We start from the raw sequence: 12,120 nt of genomic DNA on the forward strand, positions 1-12,120 counted from the left end.
AAGACTGAGGTGGAAAACATTTTCAATTAAAGGTTCATACTACCTTAGCTGCACTTTTGAGCTGGTACATGGATGGGTCATCAGCTGGTTTCCCAGCAGCACATTTTGTAGCACCAATTAGATCGCCGAGGGCTTTGGCGATGTCCTTAATGGCATTGATCAGGACAATCTGGAAGAGGAATGCTTCATATTACTGCTGGATGCCCTGGGAATGGAGCTCACATTTCCCATGACACAATGACCGCTAACTCACCAAGGACGCATGTTAAAAACAGACCACATACACATGCACAATCCACAAATGTACATTATATATGCAACACTTCATAATAAAGCGATATACAATACATTTCAGCAAGAAGCCATGGAATAATACAGGAGCATTAACTGTATATTTTGTATATCAATAACTGATAAAAGTAAATTAATAAAGCATTGATTCATTCCTTTTTAAAAAATGTAGTCAAAGAAAAACCAAGTCTGATCCCTTATCAACACTTGTTATTATACATTAATGTCGTTTAAAAAAACAGCTAGGCAGTAAGTAATCTTGAAAGGATAGAAAAATCAAGGAAATGTTTTGTTTTCCAAGATTTAAGGCCAACACAATTCACTTTTTCAAGCAGCTCTCATATCATTGGGAGGAGGAAAGCCTGAAATTCCCAAAGCTTTCAAAATAATGTGTGCTAGCTTAATAAATATCAACCTTTCAAAATAGCACACTGTCACTTGTCTTTTATTTTGAAGACATAGTTTGCATTTTATGTCTGCCTTGTACTCCTTACATGTTGGGCCATGATCTTTACTCACTTTGGGAGCAGATATTTCCATTGTTATATTCTTCATCGCATTTTTCATGAACAATGTGATTATGGGTAGTTATGTATACCAAGTGCGTTTGTGTGTGTGAAAGTATATCTTGATCAATCTACTGCACTTGAGAGTGACAAGTGTGCATACAGCAATTTTTTTTATCATCAGAAAATGCCATCATATAAACCCAGCTGAGCACTTTTTTTTAAATTATTTTTTTGATTGCCATTTGGTTTAAAAAACAAACCTTTTACCATATACAAGAATACATTTGTACACACGCATTTACTTAAAACTCTCTCACTTATTCCTCTATGTACGTCACATAAAACTCCACCCTAAAATTCCCAACTTTTCCTATACAAACCCCTCAAATCCTCCATCAATGATCCAAACTGACGCCTGTGAATCTAGTTCAATTACCTTCAGAATGAGTTTTGAAGCTGTATGATCTATATATTTAAAACAAAGTTGTGTTTGTGGGTTTGTTTGTGGCATTCTTGGGGACTTAACTCCTCATGAACAGTGAGGTCTGATGTCATGCATTATGTATGGAATATTCTTTATTCCATTGCCTGAATTAAAAAAAAAACTATTTCTGACTCGATAGGGCATCCCGTTCCCGAGATAATTAATCTTTTTTGGTTTTCGGCTTTGTTTTTTGGCATTACGTTTTGTTTGTGGTGTTGCACCGCTATCTACAGGTCATTTGTAGAAAGTGTCCATCATCGCATAGCAAAGTTGAAACATGATCAACACCTGATTAATTTCTATCGCAACATTTTGTAAAGGACAGGTACTTCACCCTCATGACGTCAAATAGAATTTTGCTACAATTTGAAGATAACATTATCCCACCTGAATCAAAACAAAACATTGAAAGCGGAAACATGATAAACATTCTGAAGGAGGAAGGTCTCAAGGCAATAAAGCTGGTAGAATTCAACATGCTTTGAGACAGAACAATGAAAGTGCTGAAGAACCTGAAGCAAGACTTACTAACCAGATAAATTGAGTGGAGTAGAGAGTGCCTAAACTGCAGCATTGCAAGATAGGCCCTTCACAGAGTACTACTTGAGACCGATGCTGGCGAGCCGGCAGCGAGAGGCGGTAACAAAAAATTTAAAAAAAATGTAAAAAATGGGAGAGAATAAAGAGAGCCAACAAAGCTAGACGCACAAAGGCAGTTTTTTGCTGGTAGCCTGTGCAAAAAAGAGATATGGCGTTCAAACTGCCCAAAAGCAAGGGTAAATAATCCACTATTGAGGAGTACGCTAAAACATCACAAGCCACAGAAGGTGCTGGTGGGAAGGAATAAAGCACCAGAGAACACGATAAGACGGCACTCAACAGCCAGCAAATACTGGACGCCATTGCGGAACTGAAAGTATCGATGGGAAACAGGATGGAGATAGCCATTTCGGACCTACGGACTGCTATAGAATCTAAAATTGACGCTGTGAGCATAGATGTAAATTTATTGCGGCAAGATGTACGAGCACTGGCCGAACGCACAGGGATGATGGAAAAGGAAGTGAAAGACAATACAAGCTCATGTAAGACCATCACAACGGATATCCACGTGTTACAGCAACAAGTGCGGAATCTTGAAAACAGGGCAGGAATAATGTGCGCAAAGTAGGGCTACTGGAAGGAGAAGAGGGATCGGACCCAACGAACTACATCGAAAGCATGTTGCTGCAGGAAATAACGGGCGGAGTACTAAGCCAAGGGTTTGCAGTAGAAAGGGCACAAAGAGCGCTGACAAAAAGACCGCCGCCAGGAGCCCCACCGCGGCCAATAATTGCAGAAATAATGAACTATAAGGACAGGGAGAAGGTCCTGGAACACTTCCGTAAGGGAGGGACAATCAACAGAGCATCAGCAACCGTCACCATATATCCGGACTATACTCTTATGGTACAGAGGCAACGCCTGAACTATGTAGCAGTGAAGAGGAGAATGCGTGAAGCAGGATACAGATACATGCTGCTATACCCGGCAAAGATGAAGGTGCTCCTAAAAAACAAAGCCTTATTCTTTGATACACCAGAAGCGGTGATGACATGGCTGGACTCGAGGAATTGTCCGACTGGAGCAGCAGACCAGAAAGGGAGCGAGACAGGGATTTAACCGGAGCCTTGAAGACATCGCATGGAGATAGTAGATGGCCGCACAAAGCGATAATATCAAAAATGTTGACATTGGCACTAGATTATAGTCGATTGCACCTGGGTTCATTGGTTCGGAATACGAAGCTCACACCACAACATGCTGTCAGCGCAAAAGCAGTAGGTGAAACCAGGAGACACACCATCGACCCCCCCTAGAGGTAATTTAGTTGGGATACCTTTAGAGAGGTATCCCCCTGCAGAGTACCAAGAATCGGTAATACCGAAAGGAGGGCTAGATGCAGGATAGCCTGAGATCCAGGGATGGAGCTGGGCAACAGTTTGGGGAAGTTGGAAGGTGGGTGGAGGGAGGGCAGCAGTGGGGACTGGCGGGAGGAGGTGGGGAAGTGTGTTGGGGGTGTTGGAGGGAGGCAATGGGAGGGAGACTGGGGAAGTTGAGTTGGGAAAGTGGGAGGGGGGAACGAGCTTATATTTATGCGCAGTAGTGAGATGGTGGAAGGGCACAGTTGGTCAGAAGCGCGACAAGATGTGGATGAGCGATGGGGGACCTTAAGATAGTAACCTGGAATGTCAGGGGACTCAATAGTTATCTGAAAAGACACAAGATCATGATGTACCTGAGGAGACAAAAAATAGATATAGCCTTGCTGCAGGAAACCCACCTTACAAAAGAAAAACAGGTGATAAGGAGAAAATGTAAAGGGACCATTATCGGGTCAACGTACTCGGTAAATGCCAGAGCGGTAATTACTTGGATAGCGCCACATGTACCCTTTCAGTTATTGCAACACACAGCAGAAGCCGACAGGAGAATGGTGGGGATATGAGGGATGGTGGAAAACAGGGAGTTGTGCATAATAAACACATACGCCCCGAATCAAGGCACAGTGGCCTATTTTAAAGCCCTTTATGGAAAAGTTAGCCTGTATCTGGGAGATGCGGTTGTCTGGGGTGGAGACTTTAACTGCACGCTGGACCCCAGGGTGGATAGGTCAGACAACAAACAGGATAGGCCCACCCCTGCAGCCAAAATGCTGCGGATCCGGCTAGGCAACCTCAGTTTAGAAGACGTATGGAGACTGCACCATCCATACGATAGGCATTATTCGCACTACTCTGCTCCACAAAACCTGTACACTAGATTAGATTAAATGTTTGTCAGTTCTGAACTTACTGGGGAGATAGCGAGCTCAGAGAATAAAGCAAGGGTTTTATTGGACCTCTCACCTTTGCTCCTGAAGTGGCAACACCAGCCCCCAGACCCAAGATCCCAACATGGCGGCTTAGAGCCGAAGCACTGAAAGATACAGAGCTCTGGGGGGATTTGAGGGAGGAGATAATAGAATATTTCGAGAAAAATACAGGTAGCGTGGATTCGGAGAGCACCCTGTGGGAGGCATTCAAAGTAGTGGTAATAGGGGCAGTGATATCAAAATCCAAAGCGCTCCAAGGGGACATAGTAAAAGAGCTGCAAAAAACAGAAAAGAAACTAGAAGCAATGATGAACAAAGGGGACGCCACTCGAGAAGACGCTGAAGCCATGAGCCAATTGCAATAAGAATGTGGAAGATGCTGGGGGAGACTATTTAACCTAAATTACAAGAAATACATAGAAAGGCAACATGCTGGGGGAGATAAGCCGGGAAGGCTGATGGCATGGCTATAAAAGCAAGAGAGGCCCAGACCTACAATAAGAGAGATAAGGGAAGAGAGTGGTCAAATACTAGATACCCAAGAGAGTGTAAATAAGGGATTCCAGAAATTCTACCAACACTTATACGCAGATGCAGATGGGGTGGATGAGAAAGAGATGAAAGAAATATTGGAAGACATCGGGTTACCTAAATTGAGTGTAGAAGAGAAAGAGACACTGGAAGCCCCCATTACATTAGAGGAGCTGGAAATAGTGGTCAGACAGTTGCCCACCGGCAAAGCCACCGGCAAAGCCCCTGGAACAGACAGGCTCCCTGGCGAGTTTTATAAAACATATAAATCGGAGGTGCTCCCCCCGTTATTGGCAATGCTAAATGAAGCGTTTGAAGTTGGGAGATTACCAGAATCACTGAGAGAGGCAACGAGTATCCCGCTTCTCGCGCCAAATAAGCCTAGCACAGATTGCGGGTCATACAGACCGCTATCCATGCTAAACCAAGATAGCAAAATACTCACAGCAGTGCTGGCAAACAGGCTTGGACGGATTATAAACAAATTGATACATCATGATCAGACAGGCTATGTTCCGGGTAGAAGTATAGCCGATAACCATAGACGGCTTCACTGCGTCATTGAACAGACAGAAAGAGATGCAAGCGAAGTGGCAATAGTCTCGCTTGATGCAGTGAAAGCCTTAGACTCAGTGAGGTGGCCTTCGCTGATGGCGGCCTTGAAGGAATATGGAATGGGGCCCGGGTATTTGAGGTGGGTGACGCTATTGTATAGTCGAGATGGGAGAGATCATCTCAGACAAATGGCAACTCAGCAGGGGAACCAGACAAGGCTGCCCATGGTCCCCGATACTGTATATTCTTGCATTGGAGCCCCTAGCGATATACTTGAGGCAACAATATGAAGAGATAGGAGTCTACACAAGAGAGGGGCCGCACCTCATATCACTGTACGCAGACAACATGCTGCTGTACCTGAAGTACCCAGAAGAAAACCTGTAATATATCCTAGAAGTGATGGAACGATTCGCGATATTCTCCGGCATTGCGGTTAACCCCTGGAAGTCAAGTATATTCCCCCTAGGAAGATACAAGGGTATTGCGTGAGACAAACTGCCAGTATTACAAATACCTTGGGAAATTAGCACATTCCGATACCTAGGGATTGATATTTATCATGAGGTGGAAGAAGAACATAAATATAACACAGAGAAAGCAGTAGCTAACATTGAAAACAGCATGAAGTTCTGGGCTAAACTCCCCTTAGGTATGATGGGAAGGGTGGCATTGCTGAAAATGGTTGTCTTGCCTAGACTGTTGCACTTTTTTGTGAATATCCCATATTTGCCACCCAAATGCTTTGTTGGTAAACTACATAGCTTATGTAGAGGTTTTATCTGGCATAACACCAGAAACAGAGTTGCTTTATGGAAATTACAAAACGCGTTAGAGAGAGGGGGAATAAAACTGCCTAACTTTGAGCTATACCATCTAGCGTGGCAGCTACAGTATGTGGCCAAGTGGCTAACTGAAGAGACAACAGCAGAGTCCAGACCGCTGAGGGCTGAATGTGAACCCTTCTTTCTGAAAGAACTAATATGGCTGCCAAGGTCAGAGCTGAAGGGGCGACCGAAACTGTTAGAACTGGGGTGGAAAACATGGCATAAGGCATGCCAGGTCATGGAGAACCCAACACTGTGCTCCCCCCAAGCGCCGCTGGTAGCACTGAGGGGAGTAGACGAACAACTAAGAAAAACAATACGTAGGCATTGGGAACCAGTGGGCATAGCAACACTGGGGGATGTGTGGCGGGAAGGGAGGGCATTGGAATTCACAACATTAATGGAGGAAATATAAGTGCACCCCGGGCAATATATTACACAAACCAGATTGGTAAGGCAGATAAAAGCCTCGTGGTCAGAAATAGCATTAGAAGACCAACCAGACCCGGTCATAGAGACAATGTATGACATCTCGGAGGGAGGGCATGAGGTATCCCGAATATATGAACTAATAATGTCCAGGGTGGGGAAAGAGGTGACCCAGCTGAGACGAGAATGGGAGGAGGATGCAGGGGAACCCATGCAAGACAGACAATGGGAAAGAGCACAGGCGTACCATAAGAAAGTGTCCAGGAATGCTAGATTACAACAGATGCAGCTATGCGTAACCCACAGAGCGTACATGACCCCTCAAAAGATAGCTCAATTTAAAAACACAGATACAGAAATGTACCCCAAATGCGGGGAAGTGAATGCGGGGATGAAACACATGTTTTGGGCATGCCCAGAGATTCGGAAATTCTGGGGAGATGTTGCCCACCACTTCACCGAGAAAGGTATTAAGCTAGACGTAGAATCTGTGTTGGCATGCATGGTGGGAGGATTAACTAGACCATGTAAAATGAGGCATATATGCAAACTCAAGGACCTGGCTTATCCTAGCCAAACACAGAATAGCTATGGGGTATGAAGCGGCCTACAAGGTGGAGGACGAAGAAGTGGGAGCACTGATGGCCTGGAGACAGCTAGTAGCTACACTAACTTAGCCCACGCGCGCCAGCTTAAGCGAACATGACACCTCTAGGAGCACGGATGAAGAGGCGCCCCAGGAGAAATAAGGTTAAAGGTACAATAAAGTAAGCTCGAGTTAATGGGGGGGGGGGGAAAGGGATGATGTTAGGCAGAAACCTGTGCAGTTCCCTTAGGGACCACTGCAAAAGATTTAAGACTACAGGTGTTTGGCAGTAAACCCACTTGGTAGCAGTCTGTACCACACAGATTCACTTGGTAGCTGTGGCTGAGCAGTCAGACTTCCCTCAAGAAGAGTTAGGCAGTATGTAGAGTATACATAATAGGTACAGGGATATAGTAGCACAAGCAAACACTGACCAGAGCTTTGGTGTAAAAGTATATAATTATTTATTTAAAGACACAATTGTAAATTACACTAGCACAAGGAGAAAAGTAAATTCAGCACACAGTCACTATTATATATATACAACCCTCACTACTTATTAGACAAGTCTTAATGAGAAACACCACTTATTTTCAGACAGAGGTGAGCGCTTAACATAAGATGGCACTCTAATAAGTTATTAAAAAGGGAGGGAACAAGGCAGAGTTATGGAAGCACACAAATTTCAATACTTGTAAAAGAACCACAGTAAGGCAGAATAGGCAGAGTTCTACTGGAGAGCAAGGAAGTCAATTGCAAGGCCCACTCTTGGAGAGAGCAAGCAGACGGGGTCCAGGTTCACACAATGGGGTTATGCCCAAAGAGTCTTGTAGATAGTTCGCACACAAAGAATGAAATTAAAGTCAGGCAAAGTTAGCTAGGTTGTCCCAGGCCAGCCCAGGTTAGAAAGTCGAGGCTTTACTGTCACCCCGAACGATCTGTCGCAAGGGAAGCCAGGCGGGACACAGTACCTTAAGTCTGAAGGAAGCTCCAGCGGGGGCAGTTGTTCCTGGCAGCGGATGCAAGTCGGTGTTTCGTCCAGAGGAAGAGGAGGTCTCACCGTGGAGGAAAGATGAAGGTCGTTGCACTGCCAGGGAAGAAACCAGCCGCAGAGTTCTTCGGTTAAAAGGTACTACCCTTCTCTTCGCGGTAGTGGCAGGCCGTGGTATTCCGGTTGTCGGGGTGCTTGGCACGGGCAAGGCGGCCACGAGATGCTCCAGGAAGGTGAAAAGAAGGCAAAACTGGTTATCCCCACTATTCAAAGAAAGAAGACTCTCCGGACTGCAGATCTCCTCTGTCGTCGGGAAAAGTGGTGAGACGGTTCAGTGGGACTCCACCGGTGGTGTCGTCGTTGCAGGTCGGCTCAGCTTCTCCCTCCTCGATTCTTAGGTCCTGTGGCGACTTCTCAAGTTCCAGTCCCCAAAGCCCTGCTTTTATGCAGCAAACCCCCATTCATTCAGCCTAGCTGTCAATCAAACATGCTAAGTGGTGAGCCGGCCAGCTCACCACTTGGGCCAATCACACAAGAGTGTGACTTGAGTTGCCAAGGCAACTCAGTCCAGGGTGCCTAAACCCCCTCCCACACCCTCTGTGGTACCCAGACAGAGTGGCACCACTTTTGGAGGCTTAGAAGCCCGCCAAAAAGTGGAACAAAGGGCTCGACTTGGGTTGGAGTCATAGAAGAGAACACAAACGCCATTTTAGAATCGAGTTCTGGCAAAAAATACCAACCGGTGAATTAATATTAAATAAATAAACCGGCGGTGTGTTCGAGGCTATAGGAATTAAATAATTAAAGTTGGTAGCCTCGAACAATGGGAAAATCCCATAGAGATATATTCGCGGTCGAATATAAAAAGTAGTATCCACTGCCACCAGCCAAAACTCGATCAGGGGGGACGGAGACGTGCCCCCTCGAACAACATACCCCGGGGCAATCGAATTGCCCCGACCAGTATGTCCACAATATGATGGTTTGTACTGGTTTCTGTTCATAATTTGGGACTAGTAAAGCCAATGGTGACTTTACATGCCCTGGGAGACAGTAGTCAGTCCCAGGGTATGCAGTCTATGTTGGGGGGTCGCTACAACACCCCCCGGGTTATGGCATGGAGGGTGCTGTGTAACCCACATCAAAAACACATGAAACCCTATGGAGTAAAAGACCCCATAGCCCATAAAACACATGGAATGACAAAGGAACACCTCAAATCATGTCTAAGAGTGGGAGTAAAAGAGTCTCACTCTTAGCAGGAGAAAAAAATAAACCCCAAAAATCCAGCAAAGCTGCTGGGGGACTCACTAGGTTTGGGAAATTAGCCTTTACAGATAATTCTCCCTAACAGATGACAGTGACAACATAAGCTAATGTATATGATGTTTGAATACATAATATTCTGGCTGCCGGGTGTTCTGTGCTGTTGTCTTTGTTATGAAAAATAATAAAAAATGTTTAAAAAAAAATGTACAATGCAGACACTGTTGTAGTAATGTAAGGAGAAAAAGCAGAGAGCAATCCCTAACAAGGAGCACACAAAAAGGTGTTTGTTTACACGTCGCTTTAACAAAATGAGAACAAATTAGAAAAAAACACTTTTCAGAACTTCCAGCAAGACGCCCATTTTCTATGACGCTTAAAATGTGCTTGTGTAGCCCCCACGCAGGCCAATATCTATGCGAAAGCCGCGCCATTTGGAGGTGCACACGTGCTACATCTGAGTCTTTTCAGGGTTGCTGGAATGGAAATAGGACTGTGCAGGAGTTGGGATTGGTCAATATGATTTCCTGGGTGTGGTTTGTAGCAACAGATTGTGCCAGAACGTGTGTTTGCAAATAGGAGTGGAGATGGCTACGGGTATGGTTGTGCCGTTCAGTAGGCAGACCATATAGCTTTTGGGCTACTCCTGGATACATTGGGTACAAGTTTATGCAGAACGCTGTGCACTGGCAGCACACCTTGGGTTCCATAATGTCGACATGCACTGGCACGGAATCCGTGGGATGAAGTGGGTCCATGTAGGTCCTCATTGTGCCAGTTTGGTGATGCTGGCTCATCCAGACATTATTATTGTTCATTGTGGAGAGACTAGTTTAGGGCTTGTTAGCTGCATTTCACTGCACTTTGCAATGAAGGAGACATTTCGGAAACTCATGGAAATGTTTCCAAATTCACACAACATTTTTTCTCGCATTGCCCAGAGAGAGAGATGTGGCTGCGTTCTTCCTCGTGTGGGCCACTAATGGAGAAAGCACGGCGCAATGTGAACAAGGCTGTTTGCGCTTTTTTGCGACATGTTGGCATGTTCTCCTTCCACAATGAAAACATTACGTTTCGTAGTACCAACATTTTTCGTTCAGATGGAGTTCATCTGACTGATGCTGGCAATGAGCTGTTTCTGCGTAATATCCAAAATGCAGTACAGCGCTTCCTGCAAGTCTAGCAACCATTTTCCCTGTGGTTGTTCACCACTTCCAACGTTGCAAACACAAACAGCACAAAAAGGCTCTTTTCAGAGCCACCACTTTGTTTTGCAAATGCGTACAATGCTTTTGCCGGAGTCCCGCTGCCCATTGTTGCCATCTCTGTACGCGGTGCTCATAGGCTGTGCCACCGCCTGCATGCTTTCTTTCAACTTCTATTTTTCAACGGTGCTAGGTGGCTTTTTGCCCCCCCCCTTTCTGGCTCTGTATATAAGCCAGCAATGGAAGGGAGATTTGGCAACCGGTACCAATCACAGGGGTAAGAAATCGTACGCGGACTGTAGAAGATGTGGGGTGCACCTAACTTGGGTAGGGGGTACTCTTTGTCATGCTCCCAGACCGAAGCCTCAAATGCACTTTGAAAATGTTCCCCCCTACACAGTACCGCGTCGCAGCATATGCACAATACAGTGACCTTTGAAAGGTGCGGGTCTGTTGCAGTGCATATGTCCTCCAAGGCTGCTTGCGGGACACAGTGGCCAACTGGAGTGTCTCTAGTGGTGGAGCAGCAGTTGCGGAGGATGCTGTAGAGGAAAATAACCTACTGCCTGCATGGAAGGGGACAACCCTCCAAACAGCTGCCTGGTGGTTCGCTTTCAGGTGCTGCTGAATGGAGGTGGTGCAGTAGCTGTACAAGCCAGGTTTTCCACGACTGAGTACTATGCACTCAGTGCGTTGTACCTGGTTTGCACAAGATTTTGGCACATCTCCAACGGTGCTAAATAGTTTCCACACCCACGACTCACGCTGGCTGCAGGCAATGGGGATTCCTTCTACTTTATTCTTGTTTACTTTTCGATGGCCCTCCACATTATGACACCTGTTCCCTTGCTCAGGACCTTCAGATGGAGGTGTTGGTGGTGAGGGTGTGGGTGCTCCCGAGTCAGAGGTAGTAGCAGAAGCTCTGGTGGCCATTACTTGGAGAGGTACTTTGCAGGCACACAATTGGTGAAAAAGCAATTTCTGTACGGACCAATGTGCACCACTCCTCTTCTCTGGAAAGCTAAACAGGGATTGCAGCGCACTTGTGGGGTGTGCCCTTTTATAGGAGTGTTGTGGAGCATGTACCACCGCAAAGTGGGCCTAAGTGTTTCCCTACAATACCTACATGCAGAAGGAAGAGTGTAGGATCTCTGTAAGGGTGCACTCTCACTGTAACACTCCATACATTGAAGAAAATTGTCCTCTTTCGATGTGCACGGATCTGGCTCGTGTCGCCAAATAAGGGACCACACGCAGCGTTGTTCTGTTACCATGGTGACGTTGCCATTGTTCTCCATTTGGATGCCTGTCTGAGGGACGTATATTGGCTTTAATACTGTGTGGCCACGTGCATAGCTCTCCTATGGATACTCTTGCCATCGCCGGAATACTTAAATGTACGGCACAAGTGCATTGAACATTTCTACATAAGCTTGGTGTGAGCACGATACAGTAGGTGGAATGTTTATGTGCAAAGGTACTCGTAGGATGTGGGTGCATGCTTCCACCTACTACAACTACATCACACGTTTCTTCGCATATCATGACATGGGGCAGTGTTACCAGGCATAACAGGACGAGATATGCATGTG

General features: G+C 45.7%; 1 protein-coding gene across 11 annotated transcripts in view; it reads right to left on the reverse strand.

Annotated features, from left to right (window-relative positions):
- Positions 1–12,120, reverse strand: part of TLN2 (talin 2) — a 7,472,684-nt gene that overhangs the window by 2,787,682 nt on the left and 4,672,882 nt on the right. For all 11 annotated transcript variants that reach the window (XM_069624483.1, XM_069624482.1, XM_069624486.1 and 8 more), the window contains one exon: positions 44–169. In XM_069624483.1, coding sequence (XP_069480584.1) covers positions 44–169 — 126 coding nt within the window. The remainder of the gene's footprint in view (positions 1–43; positions 170–12,120) is intronic.

The sequence above is a fragment of the Ambystoma mexicanum genome, chromosome 11 (genome assembly GCF_040938575.1).
Source record: "Ambystoma mexicanum isolate Mex_15411 chromosome 11, UKY_AmexF1_1, whole genome shotgun sequence".
Taxonomy (NCBI): Eukaryota; Metazoa; Chordata; class Amphibia; order Caudata; family Ambystomatidae; genus Ambystoma; species Ambystoma mexicanum.